The sequence below is a fragment of the Ipomoea triloba genome, chromosome 2 (genome assembly GCF_003576645.1).
Source record: "Ipomoea triloba cultivar NCNSP0323 chromosome 2, ASM357664v1".
NCBI classification, from domain to species: domain Eukaryota; kingdom Viridiplantae; phylum Streptophyta; class Magnoliopsida; order Solanales; family Convolvulaceae; genus Ipomoea; species Ipomoea triloba.
Genome location: NC_044917.1, coordinates 771,772 through 788,535, shown reverse-complemented (window position 1 = coordinate 788,535; position 16,764 = coordinate 771,772). Strand labels below are relative to the sequence as shown.

At 40.4% G+C, this 16,764-nt stretch overlaps 3 protein-coding genes across 3 annotated transcripts; 2 read left to right on the top strand and 1 right to left on the bottom strand.

Annotated features, from left to right (window-relative positions):
• The first annotated feature begins 3,571 nt into the window (after nucleotides 1-3,571).
• On the top strand, nucleotides 3,572-7,390 carry LOC116010436 (transmembrane 9 superfamily member 7). The gene is made up of 7 exons (XM_031249844.1): nucleotides 3,572-3,776; nucleotides 4,415-4,579; nucleotides 4,699-4,808; nucleotides 4,966-5,074; nucleotides 5,166-5,278; nucleotides 5,749-5,899; nucleotides 5,990-7,390. Exons 1-7 carry the CDS (start codon nucleotides 3,642-3,644, stop codon nucleotides 7,145-7,147), a joined length of 1,941 nt encoding a protein of 646 aa, XP_031105704.1. The 5' UTR covers nucleotides 3,572-3,641; the 3' UTR covers nucleotides 7,148-7,390.
• A 526-nt stretch (nucleotides 7,391-7,916) lies between these two features.
• Nucleotides 7,917-9,356, top strand: LOC116010198 (1-Cys peroxiredoxin A). The gene is made up of 3 exons (XM_031249487.1): nucleotides 7,917-8,089; nucleotides 8,415-8,710; nucleotides 8,947-9,356. Exons 1-3 carry the CDS (start codon nucleotides 7,975-7,977, stop codon nucleotides 9,193-9,195), a joined length of 660 nt encoding a protein of 219 aa, XP_031105347.1. The 5' UTR covers nucleotides 7,917-7,974; the 3' UTR covers nucleotides 9,196-9,356.
• Nucleotides 9,357-9,410: 54 nt separating this feature from the next.
• On the bottom strand, nucleotides 9,411-15,251 carry LOC116010197 (beta-galactosidase-like). The gene is made up of 19 exons (XM_031249486.1): nucleotides 15,010-15,251; nucleotides 14,822-14,917; nucleotides 14,629-14,741; nucleotides 14,464-14,530; nucleotides 14,270-14,362; nucleotides 14,000-14,143; nucleotides 13,432-13,520; nucleotides 13,138-13,243; nucleotides 12,965-13,052; nucleotides 12,694-12,812; nucleotides 12,441-12,605; nucleotides 12,155-12,327; nucleotides 11,957-12,066; nucleotides 11,744-11,853; nucleotides 11,523-11,633; nucleotides 11,319-11,429; nucleotides 10,671-10,879; nucleotides 10,230-10,569; nucleotides 9,411-9,766 (listed from the first exon to the last, which is right to left on the bottom strand). Exons 1-19 carry the CDS (start codon nucleotides 15,181-15,183, stop codon nucleotides 9,656-9,658), a joined length of 2,529 nt encoding a protein of 842 aa, XP_031105346.1. The 5' UTR covers nucleotides 15,184-15,251; the 3' UTR covers nucleotides 9,411-9,655.
• Nucleotides 15,252-16,764: the final 1,513 nt, after the last annotated feature.

The following is a 16,764-nucleotide window of genomic DNA, read 5'->3' as shown; positions in this document are numbered from 1 at the left end:
CAGACAAAACTTCTGCACAAACAATAAATAAGTAAGGAGACAGAGGATCTCCTTGACGAATGCCTCGGGAAAGCAAAACAGTTCCCACAGATTGGCCATTAACCAATACGTTATAACTGACTGTAGTAACGCACAACTGAATAATATTGACCCAGGTACTAGAAAAACCCAAAGCAATCTGAATAATATTGACCCAGGTACTAGAAAAACCCAAAGCAATAAGAGTACCTTTCAGAAAATTCCATTCCATTCGGTCGTACGCAAGAGTACCTTTCAGAAAATTCCATTCCATTCGGTCGTACGCCTTAGCCATATCCAGCTTTAACGCAGCCCAGCCTACATTCCCCAGTCGCTTCCTTCTCAAAAAATCAGCCCAGCCTACATTCCCCAGTCGCTTCCTTCTCAAAAAATGACCAATCTCTCCTGCAATGATTATATTATCTGTGATCAATCTATCCGGAACAAATGCACTTTGTGAAGGAGAAATGATGGTGTCCAAAGCTTCTTTCATGCGGACCGCAATTACCTTAGCCAGGACTTTGTATGCAACATTACAAAGAGCAATCGGACGAAGGTCCGAAACCCTCTCCGGTTCTTTCTTTTTCGGAATTAATACAATATTAGTGGTATTAAAACCCATAGGCAAATGGCAATTGTTAAAGCAATCCGAAACAAAATGAACAAGATCAGTCCCAACAATCGGCCAAAAGGACTGGAAAAAGGAAGGTGACATACCGTCCGGGCCCGGGGCCTTATCTACCGCCATAGAAAACAATGCACTTTTAACCTCTTTCGGCTCGATCGGACGAATCAGCATAGCATTTGTTTCCTGGGAAATACGAGAGCGTACAGCCTCTAGAATATCCAAATTGCAGCTTGAAGATTTAAAAATAGTTGAGTAGTATTCCAGGATTTCCCCATTCAATAGCTCACCCTCCACCCATTCATCCGAAGCATTTTTAAGGCGTTGGAGGTGGTTCGTCCTCCTTCTATGAGACGCGAAGCGATGGAAATATTTAGTATTCAGGTCACCCTCCTTGAGCCACAACTATTTCGAACGTTGACGCCAATATAACTCTTCTTGACTCAGAAGTTTCGAACGTTGACGCCAATATAACTCTTCTTGACTCAGAAGAAGCCGAAGTTCATCCTCCACAGATTTAAATAACCTCACATCTGCCGCTATTCGACTCTCCACAGATTTAAATAACCTCACATCTGCCGCTATTCGACTATCTCTGAGTGACTCCAACTTGTCTCTAAGGCGTTGAATCTTGCGTCCAAAGTTGTGGAAATATTCACTGTCCCACTTCCAAAGATCATGGCTACATTGAGTTATCCGATGTTGAAAATCCAACGAAGCAGAAAGTCTCCAAGAGGATTCCACAACATCTTTACAGTTCACATCAAGTAACCATGCAGCTTCAAATTTAAAGCTCTTACTACCCCTGCGAGCACACGAACTATGCACATCCAAGAATAGAGCACTATGGTCAGACGTGGTGGATAGCATATTCAGAATTGAGGCATTGATGAACAATTCACGCCAATCATTAGAAGCAACCGCACGATCCAATCGTTCTTCAATCCAATGGTCAGTGCCTCTTCCTCTCTCCCACGTGAATCTGTGACCCGTCATTCCCAAGTCAAATAACTCACAATCAAGCAGAGCCTCATTGAAGCCATCAATTAACACGTTAGGATGTGGAGTGTATCCCCTTTTCTCAGAATGACATACAATGTCATTGAAATCGCCAATGACAAGCCAAGGAAGATTTGATCTGCTCTTTAACTCACGAAGCAAAGCCCATGACTGTTGCCTTCTTGACCTTTCTGGGAAGCCATAGAAGCAAGTAAGTCGCCAAGGGGGTTTACCATCCTCTGTAACATTCACATCAATGAAATTATCGCCATAACCAATTAATGTAGCCATGTTGGAATCCCTCCAGAATAAAGCTCCAATTAATGTAGCCATGTTGGAATCCCTCCAGAATAAAGCTAGACCTCCTCCCAACCCCACTCTGTCCACTGTGAACAAACCTTCGAACCCCAACCACACTCTAATTCTTTCCAACTGCAATGCACGAGCCTTCGTCTCTATCAAAAAGACGAAGTTGGGTCGCTTTATGGACACATAGCCCAGTAACTCTCGAACTGTCCGAGGGCCACCCAAACCCCGGCAGTTCCAGCTTATCGTACTCATATGGATGGGCGGGTCTGGACCCCCGGACCCGCCAAAGACAAGTTTTTTGGAACCTCATTCATATCAATATCAGTAGCTAAAGAAGGTAGAGCATCATGGTCATCTTCCCGGCGAAGCTTCAACTCCCCATGCATAACTGTAGTATTCTCCGCCAGAGTAGGGTTTGTCGCTGGGATAGCTGGAGTAGAAGGCACACAAACAGCTTCATGAGGAAGGTCAGCAAGGATCCATTTAGCTCCCACAGGTTTTGGTGGGCGGCGGATACCCGCCCTCATCCAAGCCCCATACAAGAAATCCTTAGGTTCGATACCTTCTTCAAATACTTTCCGACAGAAGCGATCCGAATGGCCAATGAGACCACAACAAAAACAAAACGTGTTCAACCGCTCATATTTGAAGGAAACCCATTGGAAGGATCCGTCTCTCAACCTCAGCGTCATGCGTCTCTTCAACGGCTCAAACAAGTTTAGACAAACACGAATACGCAGAAAGCTCCTCCACGTACCTCCAAAATTGTTGGGGTCTGACGATTTGAAGACACCGACATAGTTACCGATCTTCTCCACAAACTCGCTGTTCACGAACAGATTAGGAAGATCGTGGATTTGAACCCAGAAGTCCAGAGTATCAAGAGTCACCGCTTCAGGTCTCACCCCGGGAGGAATCTGCTTGCACACTAGGGTGTTGTTTTCAAAAGACCAAGGGCCCTCATCAATCACACGCTTCAAATCTTTAAGGTGCGGGAATTGGAAAACAAATAAGTTATCCTCCAAAGGAACCATGCGGACCCCCATAACCGGACGCCAAACCGATGCCATTACCTGTAGCATGTGCTCAGCTTTAATGGTGCGATCCGTGAGAAAACGTCCGAGCAACTCATAACATGTTATCCTTCCACTTGCTTGATCAAGGACAGGAGCATCCAAGCCACCCTCATCTTCATAAGCCAGAGAGAGTACGGCATAATTGGCTTCTAACGTATGAACATCCATTGTTCAAACAACAAGAACGACGGAAACGGAACAAAGATCACAGAACGAAAAGAAAAAAACTGTCGGAAAGCTCAGCGATAAACGAGGGAATAGGAGAAACCCTAAAACCAATAGGGAGAAAGCTCTCTAAGGAAAACCCTAGAGATAGAGCCGCTAAAATTCGCGTGGTACTATTTATGTTTGTTTTGTTGCAAATTAACTATTATTTTCATCACTTATGGTGTTTTGGTGAAAAATTGAAAGTTTCAACAGAGGATTCAATATTTTCAAAATTACATGGATTCTTATGCAATAAACGAAAACTAGAAGGACGTTGGTTGCAAATTGTTTAGCTAGCATATCCAAAAGTCTTCGCCGGTCGGTAAAAAGCTCGCCATAAAACCCCTTTCCACTGGTCTTCCTACTGTTTCCGTGCTTCTCCGCTTGTTAGCTCTGATTGTGCTGAAATGGAGCGGTTCGAAATGGGCAGAAGGGTGTCGGGTCGGGTTAACACGATATCCATCGTCTCTCTTCTGTTCTTCCTCGTATCGTCTGCGCAATCCTTCTACCTCCCCGGTGTTGCTCCTCGAGATTTTCAAACTGTACGTTTCTGCTGTTCTGCATTATTTTTTTTTCTATTTAATTTTTTTGTATGTATTTTGCTCTTGAATCGATGGTTAAATGGTGCTCTGTACTAGTTTTCTTAAACTTGGATTGGTTATAGTGAATTATCTGTACTATTTTGCTATGGATCTGTCTGTCGATATCCATGCTCCTTCTAGGTATCTGGAAAATGTTTATGGGTTGGATCTCGGGTTTGAAAGCTTCTGGAATTGCGTTTTTATTTATGGATTGATGTGAATGGTGATTGGTCGTTTGGTCGATCTCTACTTTAGGCAGTAGCTAACTAGCTATGCATTGTTGGCTGGTCACCTTTGGTGAACGTACTCACTTCTGATTACGGATTTGTTTGTATTTCAGCGTATTACTTTCACCAGTAGTAATTTTAGAGCATAATTGTTTTTATGTGGAACGATGGGCTGCAAGCCTGCAAGTTGACAGAGGAAAGGAGGCTTAAAGGCTTGCTTGTAAATTTCTAGTTGGCTAGATTAGATGAACTAATTTGTAGTCAATGCTGTCTAGTCATGTGTGCGTGTGTTTGTTGGGGCTGGGGTTGAAGAGATTAATTTGATCTCTTACATGGCAGGCCTTTTGAAATTTCTGTCTGCATTCTTGACAGGGTAATCCACTAGCTGTTAAAGTGAACAAGCTTTCTTCCACAAAGACTCAGCTTCCGTATGACTATTATTTCCTGAAGTATTGCAAGCCTACCAAAATTATGAATAATGCAGAAAATTTGGGGGAGGTTCTTCGAGGTGATCGGATAGAGAACTCAGTTTATACTGTAAGCATCTATTGTTTTGTCCCTTTAATCTGCAGTTGTTGAAACAGAAACCAGTATTTGATAAGTATCAGGCTTGTACTTCGCTGATGGGGTCTATGTTTTGTGGATTATATTGACAGTTCAATATGAGGCAAGAGTTGCCTTGCAAGGTGGCTTGTCGAGTAAAACTTGATGCTGAAGCTGCAAAGAACTTCAAAGAAAAAATTGATGATGAATATAGGGTTAACATGTAAGTTTTAGCTGCAACAATGTATATTTTTAGTCTTTTTCAGTGCTGACATGCATGCACTTTCTTGGTGATGTTCTTTTGCCAGAGGAGGGTGTTGTTTAAGAATGATAACTTGGTTTCGTTTTGATTCAATTAAGAATAATGGAAATCCATGCAGGATTTTGGATAACCTTCCAGTTGCTGTAATTAGACAAAAGCGGGATGGAACTCAGTCAACCATACATGAACATGGTTTTCGTGTTGGGTTCAAGGGGAACTATGCAGGGGTCAGTGTAGAATCCAAATTGCTGTTGTTTGATTACTGATCATTCAGAATTTTTGTTGACTAGTTTTATATTTGCTTGCTTGCTTCTACAGAGTAAAGAGGAGAAATATTTCATCAATAACCACTTAAGCTTTAGAGTCATGTATCACAAGGATACTGAAACTGACACCGCTCGAATAGTGGGATTTGAAGTTACACCAAACAGGTAGAAATGCTTTACATGTTCTCTTCTAATATTGAAGAATACAGTCCATTTTGGGCATTTTCTTGTCTCAATTTCCAATGCCTTTCTTTTTCCCCTTGATAAGCTGAGAATGCATTTATTCCAACAAACAAGATGAAACTATCACCCGGTCAAGTATAAACAATTCAAATATGTATACATATTGAAGGTCTAGAACATTCTTGTCTATATTGGTATTCTTGTAATCCTTTTTCTCTTATTAGGTCTATATATAGAAGCAATAAGAGAGTTTTAGAGTGAGAAAGCAGAGAGAAGGGGCTTATTGGGAGAGCTCTATAGAGATTAGGCAGGAGACTTATCTCAGAACCTCTTTAGTTCTTTTAAATGTGAAAAATCAAGAAAAAGAAATACTAAACTAACACAATAATACCCCTTAAACTATGTTAAATGTTCTTCTGATCTCTCCTGACTGAGCTTGGTTCTGTGGACAGCATTAATCACGAGTACAAGGATTGGAATGAGAAGAACCCCCAGGTGACAACATGCAACCAGAATACCAAAAATATTTTGCAGGGTACTACAGTTCCCCAAGAAGTAGACACAAATAAGGAGGTTGTTTTCACTTATGATGTGTCTTTCAAGGTATTTTCATATGAACCGTTGTGCTTCTTCCTTTGAAAGATTGTTTATTGTATCTTCATGTCTCACCTGCACTGCCTTTTTTCACCCCAGGAAAGTGAGATTAAATGGGCTTCTCGTTGGGATACTTACCTTCTTATGAATGATGATCAAATTCACTGGTTTTCCATTATTAATTCCCTAATGATTGTCCTCTTCCTTTCTGGTATGGTTGCCATGATTATGCTGAGAACCCTCTACAAAGATATTGCAAACTATAATCAGTTGGAAACCCAAGATGAGGCACAGGAGGAAACAGGATGGAAGCTTGTTCATGGAGATGTGTTCAGGCCTCCTATGAATCCTGGATTACTATGTGTTTATGTTGGAACCGGTGTTCAAATATTTGCAATGACCCTTGTGACAATGATCTTCGCATTGTTGGGTTTCCTTTCACCTTCCAACCGAGGTGGGCTTATGACAGCCATGGTTCTATTATGGGTCTTCATGGGCATATTTGCAGGCTATTCCTCATCACGTCTATACAAAATGTTTAGGGGTACAGAGTGGAAGAGGATTACCTTGAAAACTGCTTTCATGTTCCCTGGAATTCTTTTTGCAGTATTCTTTGTACTTAATGCTCTGATCTGGGGGGAGCAATCTTCTGGAGCTGTTCCATTTGGAACCATGTTTGCGCTTGTTTGCTTATGGTTTGGGATTTCAGTGCCATTAGTGTTTGTGGGTAGCTATTTGGGTTTCAAAAAACCAGCCATTGAAGATCCAGTAAAGACAAACAAGATACCAAGGCAAATACCCGAGCAAACATGGTACATGAAGCCGGCCTTTTCAATACTTATTGGTGGCATCCTTCCTTTTGGAGCTGTTTTCATTGAGCTGTTCTTCATCTTGACTTCCATATGGCTTAACCAATTCTACTACATATTCGGCTTCCTTTTCATAGTCTTCCTCATCCTACTGATCACATGCGCAGAGATATCCGTGGTGCTCTGCTACTTCCAATTGTGCAGCGAGGACTACAATTGGTGGTGGAGGGCCTATCTCACCGCCGGTTCTTCAGCTCTCTACCTTTTCCTCTACTCCATTTTCTACTTCTTCACCAAACTGGAAATCACTAAGCTTGTCTCTGGCATTTTATATTTCGGTTATATGTTGATTGCATCATATGCCTTCTTTGCATTAACCGGAACAATTGGCTTCTACACTTGCTTATGGTTTGTCAGGAAAATCTACAGCTCCGTGAAGATCGACTGATGCCTGATGGTGAGAAAAAAGCTCAACGGCTTGTTACTATTGCAGTGATTAGTGATGAAGCTGAGAATTAGAGAAAGTTTAGCTGTCTTTCATTTCAAGTTGTAGTGTATAGGTTCATATTGCATGAGTGTTGTCTCTTCTATCACAGTGATAGTGTAATAGCTCAAGGCGATATACAGATATTTTTATGGATGATTTTACTGTGCTGTAATGTAGTATAACGCAGGTCTCATTTCATTTCAAGTGGTTGTGTACAACTTTATTTTTCAATTAAAAACTATAGTGAAAAATCGTTTTAAAAAATGGAAAAATAGATATAGAAAATGGGATGTTTGTTGTCTATACAAAACATTACCTAATCGTATGCCCCTAGTCCTAATTAAAACGATATGCAATTTAATATTAAAACAATAAATTGCATATATAAAACGGCTTTCAAAGTTAATTAGCCTTGTAAAGATAATATTACATTGAATGCAGGATTGGAGATCGCGTTCACACACATACATACACGTCTAGTGAGTAGTGTAGCCGAAAGAATTGAAGAAGCTAGGGTGGTTGAGCACACGCGAATACGTGGAAGCGGGTGACGCAACCGGGCGCCGCATGCAGGGCATGTGCCAAACGCCATTAGCCACATCTGAACACACCTCACTGACACGTTCCCTTCATGCATGCACTTAATTACCTTTTCCATTACTACAACCGTTACTCTCCATCTATCTCTCCCCGCCCTATATATAACCCCCCAACTCCCACCAACATTACCTCGTACAACCACAGTTCATAGTAGCTAAGCTAGTTTGATTATCTTTGTCTGTTGAAAGATGCCGGGCCTTACCATTGGCGACGAGATCCCCAATCTTGAAGTTGAAACCACCCATGGAAGCTTCAAGCTCCACGACTACATTGACACCTTCGTTGTCCTCTTCTCCCATCCGGGTATTCATCAATCTTCTAATATCTGCATGGCTTTTAATTTCTTGCTTTTCTATTTTTTTTTATATAAAAATTACTGGAAAATCCACAGTTACTATTCTGCATGAGATGAGATAGTGATCCAAATTAGTAATTGATCACAAAAGGTACATACCTTAAACTAAAAAAGATTAATAAACTTTCCTAGTTAGGAGTAGAAGATTATAGAGTACAACTACTTATAATTTTGTAGTTACCTAGACACTAGTTTACCAACTTTTCTGAGTTATTTCATTTATTTTTCTGTTTTCTTGATTTTCCGGGGACTGAACTGATCTGTATGGTTCAGGTGATTTTACTCCGGTGTGCACGACGGAGCTAGGGATGATGGCGGCATACGCCGACAAGTTCTCCGAGCGTGGAGTGAAGCTGCTCGGTTTGTCCTGCGACGACGTGGAGTCTCACAAGGCGTGGATCAAGGACATTGAAGCTTACAACAAAGGCCACAAGGTTGGATACCCCATCATCGCTGATCCCGACAGGAAACTCATTAAGCTTCTCAACATGGTTGATCCCGACGAGAAGGACTCCGCCGGCAACAACGTTCCTTCCCGCGCTCTCCACATCGTCGCCGCCGACAAGAAGGTTTAATTTAATTTAATTACTACACTGTCTATAAAATGTGTCTTGATTCAATTAAGATAGAGTCAGGTTTGACCCTATTAGTAAACCTGACAGATAAATTGTGAAAAAAAAAGTTAGCTTTAACCTCTGTCGTAGGACTTATAAAATGAGACAAATATATTTTTTTTAGTATCCCTACCCCAATGATCGGTGACAATATAATTTTCACGGTTTGTACTGTTTAATTTAATTTGTAGATTAAGCTGAGCTTTCTGTATCCGGCGAGCACTGGCCGGAACATGGATGAGGTGATAAGGGTATTGGACTCGCTGAAACTTGCGGCGAAGCACAAGATTGCGACGCCGGTGAACTGGAAGCAGGGGGAGGCGGTGGTTATCTCTCCCAGCGTCTCAACCGACGAGGCCAAGAAGCAGTTCCCGCAGGGGTTCAACACCGTCGATCTCCCCTCCGGGAAGGATTATCTCCGCCTTGTCACCGATGTTTAATATATATAACACCATATATCACCATTCCGACCCCCTCCTAAATAAGACGATTAAGCTGATCGAGAATATAAGATTGCTGCTTTGAGCTTATATAGTTATGTATGTATGCATTTTCAAGCAGTGGTTGAATCGGAATAGTGCAGATAATTTCAAGATTATAATATGCGTACTTTATTTTCAACATTTATAATTTATAATTTTATGATTTTTCAACATTTATAATTTATAATTTTATGAATTTTAAATTAATGGAATGGTCTGATTAATTTGGCTGGAGTTGCCTCTCTAACCAAATTATGCGTCTGCTTTGTTTGTATATACATTGATTAACACAAATGGTGGTGTATAACTATGGAGGAAGAAGTGTCTTCTTGCTTCTTCAAAAAATGGAACATCATGGTACAGTGTAAAATTATGTCAGGGGATGAGTGTCCCTTTCCTAGGATGATCTTAGGACCCATCAACTGCAGATAACCTCAACAGCCACTTTCTTCATCACATTCGGACATGGATCCCCTCCAAATGCTTCTGGTGTTACAGGCACTGTGCATGAATTCCACCCCACACAATACTGCAACACAAAACACCTCTCACTCTTAGTTAGAGACAGACAAACGTTTAACTTTCTTGATTTAAACCCGTCCGTCAAATACAGACAAGCTCGGTCTATTGACTTTTCTGATTTAAACTAGTCAAATACAGACAAGCTTATGGTTCTCTGCCTGTTAGAGTTACAATGCTGATTTAAACTAGTCAAATACAGACAAGCTTATGGTTCTCTGCCTGTTAGAGTTACAATGCGGGATTGTCTTTTGCAGGCTAGAGTAACGAGGCAGGTTCAATTTAGACTGATTATTTTCTTGTGATCTTTCGCCAGTTAGGGCCATAAAGTGTGGGTTTTTTGTCACCCAAAGAAAAAAATATTTATCTGCTTGATTTTTAGTTGAGACATAATGAGAAATGATTCTTCTTGATTTAACTTTTAGTTGGGACAGACCAGATGATATTAACCCGATAAGGTCATGAAATGGTACCTTTTCAAAAATGTCGAATGAGTGAAAGGCATGGCAGCTTCCCTGTTGGAAGTCGCCGCATATACCTTCTGGGGTTCCAAAGCTTGCAAATTTGATGGCACTGATATTCTTTCCACCATGGCCGCAGGACAAGTGGACTTTGGGTCTCAGCGGTTTTTTTGCTTTGCCTGAAGCTTGCATCTCCCAGTTCATCAACTGGGGCTGCCATTCAAACATCTGCGCACACACACTCGCTGTTTCTCGTTTTAGCAACGAGATTCCATAGGGATTTCCTCCCCATTCCTCGAAAATCACGAGCAGATTGCCTGTTGGGCGTAGCCAGGACCGGGGAACATGGTACCTTCAAAGTTCGGTGGTGGTTAAGTCAGTTTAAACTTTTAGTTGAAAAGAAACACTAAAAAACACGTTTGATGGATAGAGAATGGTATCCATCTATCTCACCATCTCTGTGAAGCCTCTCCACAGTTGCTTAGGCACTTTCTCTCGTCGAACCAACCTGCATAGTTGCAGAAACTGCAGCCATCGTTGGGTGCTTTGTTTCCAGGCCAATGGCGTCCAATGCTGTTGCCATTTATCCATACTTGGCCTTTGCTCATCGTGCTCATGTCCAAAGCCAAGGGCTCATCTCCTTCCGGAGCATCAAATGTGGTCTGGACAACACCAAAAACGTCGTCTCAAGAACATATTGCTAAGGTTCTCGACTGAATAATTAGTCTAATCTGGCTAGAAAACGTTGTCTCAAGAGAACTAAAGAACATATTGCTAAGGTTCTCGACTGAATTAGTCTAATCTGGCTAGAAAACGTCGTCTCAAGAGAACTAAAGAACATATTGCTAAGGTTCTCGACTGAATTAGTCTAATCTGGCTAGAAAATGTTGTCTCAAGAGAACTAATGAGACAACATTAGAACATATTGTTAAGGTTCTCGACTGAATTTAGTCTAATCTGGCTAGAAAACATTGTCTCAAGAGAACTAACGAACATATTGCTAAGGTTCTCGACTGGATTAGTTTCATTTAACGAGATGCAGATATTAGTGTAGTAGGGAGGGAGATGACGTGATGGAAGGGGCAAAGGCCGGGTGCATACCTTATACCACGTCAGAGGTTGTTTTTGAGACACAAAAGAACCTTGAACCCACTCAACCGAAGAGATCCCGCTAAGTGAATGAAGATTCAGAGCTTCACCTTCAAGGCCAATCTGACAAAAGATCTCTGGTTAGTCAATAAAAAGCGATTATAAACCATCAGAATTCAATTCCAATGTGTATCTTAAGTCTGAAGATCAATCAACCTTGTAGGACCATTTCTGCCACGTTAAATCTCTGCTTCCCTCATTGAGGCCACTAAGCGTAACCGGGCCAAGAACACCAGCATTCCATGTCTCAAAATGAGGACCGACATTCTGGACAATAAGATGTAAGAAAAACGAACTTCATTTATTCATCCATGGCAGTGTAAAAACCATACACATAGAGCCAACGGGACAGTAGAAATATCAGAGAAAGAACGAACCGGAAGGCCAACAGCAATGCTCAACAGTGAAATTTTATTCACACCTGCCCGCAGATTTACACCTTGACTGAAGGTCAGTTTCGGGTTCTCTAAACTTCCATAGGCCGATCCTGCCAGGCCAAAACATTGACGAGAACAAGTAAATAAAGTGAAAAACTTACATCATCACGCCAAATAAAGTCACAAAATTATGCATAACGCATTAATTCGTACCTACTAATTGACCATTTATGAAAACATGTAAAGCGTGACCAGCAGAGAAGACAGTAAGCCAAGGCATATTTCCATATTTCAAGAACCCTTCGCCTGGATTGATCCTGACACTGGTATTGAAAATTTTATCGGGATAACGAAATTGAAATGAAGCGGGGTTAGTGGATTAAGAATTTCCAAGTTTTTAACAGAACTTACTCTGTCATGTACCACAGATAATCAGAAGCATCTCTCGTGGTGTTAATCTGCTCCAACAACCCAACAACTGTAAATGTCTTGTCATCATAAGACGGTGTCTCTTCATTATACGACTGCCAAGAGAACCCTTGGTCAACAGATGTCATCGTCATTTGTGTGGTTTGGGCACCAACCTTCACATTAAACCGAGTTCGATGTCAGAGCCTTTTCATAGGATGATGTGTGTCCAAAACCGCCTAAGAAATTCTATAAAAGGGGGCGTTATTGCGTTATTGCGTTATCTCACCCTTGCAGTATTATACACGGTGTTCTTGCAGTCCGGGAGGATGCTGATAGACCACGGGGGCAAGTGATAATGCATTTCCCCGAAAGCCACTTTAGCAAACGAATGTTGGTCGTGGTTTGCAAGGAATGCAGCACAAGTTCCCGACTTCGATTTGAAAACACGAGCCTAGTGAAAATGAAACATAAGGATTAAGGATGTTTGCCTATTCGGGAGCACAATAAGTAGCTTCGAGAGAGTTTTAAGCAAGCCAAACCTCTTGATAGGGTCCAAGCGACGTTATAGTTGGATCTCCGGATACTAAAGCTGGCTCACACAGCTTTATTGCTCGATGAAGATCTTTCAGATGACCCCATTTAGGTTGACGTAATAAACCTTTGACATCAAAGGAAAAACTTTCTTCAGTTTACCTCGACAGTTAATGACCTCTTGGCATGAAACTTCTGAGCTTAACATACTTTTCTTATTTCAAAATCGAGGTCTGCAATTTTAAACCAATAAAATCTTGGATTGTTGTATGTACTTACCAAATTCATCAAGAGGAGCGTCGTAGTCATAGCTAGTGGAAATAAACGGACCTCCAGATGTCCTGCCAAAGTTTGTGCCCCCGTGATACTGGCCAAAACAAAACCATTTGAGTCAGAAAGTGTACTTTCACTAGCAACCCACAAAAAAAAAACCACACACACACAACGATTACCATGTAATAATTGACGAAAGCACCCCCGTTCATTATGAACTTTGCAACTGAATAAGCCATATCCTCAGCTGGACGGTAAGGAACTGGACCTCCAAATTCAGTAAACCTGCAAAAACGCTTAGCTATAATATGGACTTTGACATCTGATAGAAGGAAAATTCATTAATCCCGCTTGCCAGAACTTATGTTAATAGATTATTGTTATAGCTAATGAAAATAAACCAATCAAATACGCTTTGCCAGCCACAAAATCTTCCCCAGAGACCAACTACATAAAGTAAGCATGCAAATTACCAGGCAGTCCAGGCTTCTGTCCACATCTTGGGTTTATAGGCTTTATTCGGGGAAAAGTAGTCACAGTAAAAACCATTGCAAGAATTAATCTGGGAGGGGGAAAAATAGTCACATCAGGCAGTTAAAGTGTATACTTATTAGCGAAAGGAAAACGATATTAGTAATTTCATAATTCAAAATGGGGATAAAGCAGATGCCTTACCAGTTACAGAGGATGAATAATCAAGTATAAGAAGATACAATGATGACGGCAGTAATTAATACAAAAGAACGACGTAAAACAACAGAGATAAAAACAGATGACATCTCGATTAGAAAGGAGGAATAAGTTGTTGTTCTTTGCAGACAATCTGCAGATGAAGGATAATCATTGAAGTGAAAAAGGCCATTTTAGTCTGTGATTTGTTTTGACTAAAAAAATAATTGCAGGCCATGTGAAAGGGGCTGAAAGAAATGTGAAAAATCACATGGTCATCCATGGGGGACAGCTACTCCATCAGCAATGCAACTAAGCTACATAACAAACAAGAATCGGAACAATAACGAGACATTCAATAGTGACACTTACAATTGGATCGGGGGCATCATCTTGCTTGCACATGACCCACGGGACACCTATGTCAAGATCCACAGCCATTTTGGCCGCCCATTTCGCATAAGCTTTACCTGGTTCGCCCAATTCATATTCCATCGGTCCATATTCGTTCTCAATCTGTCATTGAATTTCGAGAGAAATTAAACATATTTTTTTAGTATAAAGGCAAGCTACTATACAAACTTTATAGCTGAACAAAGTGAAACAATGCCATTGAGCAAAGGAAAATGTTCATCTAATTACCTGGGATAAGATTATTGGACCACCCTGAGATGCATACAGCCTTTCGGTTTTCATCATATCTACAATCATGGTTGTGAACTTTTGCATTGCAGACTTTTGAGACAAAAAGATCACAACCCAAATTTAGAAACCAATCAAATTAAAGAACATGAGGCAGAATCATCAGTATTCAGTACAAGGATGTTTTGCCTAACCTTGAAAGGTTCATTATCTGTTCTGAAACTAATCCCTGGGACAAACTTCAGCCAAACTGGAAATCCCCTGAGAGTGACAGAACAGAAGCAAAAACATTTCAAGACTCTGACTTTACTCCCAAAATTGAATCATTCAAGTTCATCCTATAAATTTGTAAAGATTACCCAAAATTCCATTCCCCACAAGCATAAGGCCCAATCCTGAGATGAACATAAAGCCCAGCTTCCTGTGCCAGCTTAATGAACTTCACAACATCATACCTATCCTCAAAATAATACTGAAAAACCCCCATAACAAAATCAGTAATTGACTAAATTAAAGTAAACCCCTTCAAAGAAAGCATGATTCTTTACTCACTTTCCCAGGTTGAGGCTCATGCCCATTCCAGAAAATATAAGTCTGGATCACATCCAACCCTCCTTCCTTAGCCTTCTGCAGAAGATCTGGCCACATCTGTAATCCAAACAATCAAATCATAGTACCCACAAATATGAAATACCCATTTCCCCAAAACCTTCAAACAGCACTTATATATAGTTATATACCTCAGGTGTACTTCTGGGGTAGTGAATGGATCCAGAAATAAGGATCTTTCTGTGGCCATTGACAATGAAAGCATTCTTATCATAGGATACTGAAGCATTTCCAGAAGAAATCCAGGTGCCCAGTAACACCACTCCTATCACCAACACATTCCACATTACAAGCTTCAGACCCATTGCCCACCACCCACCAACACCACCACTAGAAGCTCAAGATTTTGGCCAAATTAAAGCGCCTTATGCTTTGGCGCTTTATTCTGCGCTTTTTAATTTATTTTTTTTTTCTCTATGCAGCATTAGAATACAGCTGTTATTATTGGTTGTCGTACAAGTTGCTTTCTTTCCTCTTTTCTTCGTTTATATTTATTATATTTATGTTATCTTGTTTTTATCTCCCGAGAAAAGGAAGTTGCTGATGCGCGCTTGTCAGTGTTATGTACTGAGTGAGAGTGAGCGAGTTGGTTGGGTGGCTCATGGCTGCTGCCATTATTACCAGTACGCACACAGTTTAAAGTGAAAAGTGGGGCCCCCTGGTCTCTGGACCCACCAAACGCGACATTTTGAAATGGGGCCCGCCCGTTCACACTTGGGCGAGCCGTCATCCTATTACCCAACTTCCCCCTCTTTTTCCTAATTTCATTAATTGATGAAATTGTGATTTAACCATTCAATTATTACGATTTATAATGATTTAATTATTTTTTTAATCCACAAATGAAAAAGTTATCATCCAAAGGTCTCATAACTTGATCCAAAGTAAATCATAATGACGCAATGACTTATTTAGTGGGAGACAAGTGTAGTGGTGCCCACTAGAATTAAAACTCTTATATTGTCATTATCATGCTTTGATCATGCGTCATTATTCATAAATTTTCACTTGAAACTACTTAATCTTTTTTTTTAATGATTTAGAAAGGGATACTCAAAAATACACTCAAAGCTCATTGTAAATGGCTGCCTCAATCAAATATAAAATATATTTACAACACTGTTAAATGTATTGCACAGCCATTCTTGCAACACCATAATTACATGCACCAAATTAACCCAAAAACTAAACTGAGTGTTTAGTGTAATGATTTAAGTAAAGATTAATTGTGGGTGTGATTAATATATTAAGCTTAAAATAGCACCGCTCCGGGAACATGCATGCATGTATTCAATTATGTAATGATGATGAAGTGGAAGTCCTTGCTGTCAATTGTCATTGCGCCTTTTCAGCCTTTATTTGTACTACATTCACATTCTATCACAATATAATGTAGCTGCTGTATACAAACTACTAGTACAAATGTTGGAGGAATGATGGAACATTGCTTCTCTATGTTCATTGGTATTTAGTACTACTCCTTAATATTTGTGTGTATTTGTGAGAATCAATTCTCAGTATACTTGGGAACTAAAAAATGTATATATACTCCCAAAAATTTGAACACGATTCCCGTAACAGAATGTCATGAGTTCAATTTTTACTAACACGTTCTTGATCAAATTTGTCGCACATGATCTTACTGCAATTTATATCTTCTAAATGGCTTTTAGCAAGAATGTAAGTTAACAAGCATACAATAACTTTTTCTAGTGGATTTTATTCGATTCCTCCTACATGATATTTGAGTATGCTTTTGGTTCTCTCATCGGAATGGAACGAATAACGTAAAGAGACAAAACGGAATCCGCAGCTCTGTGTGTGGAAAAAGATCCTCAGAAACCGGCCAAAAGTGCCATACCCAAAAAAAAAAAAAAAAAAAAAAA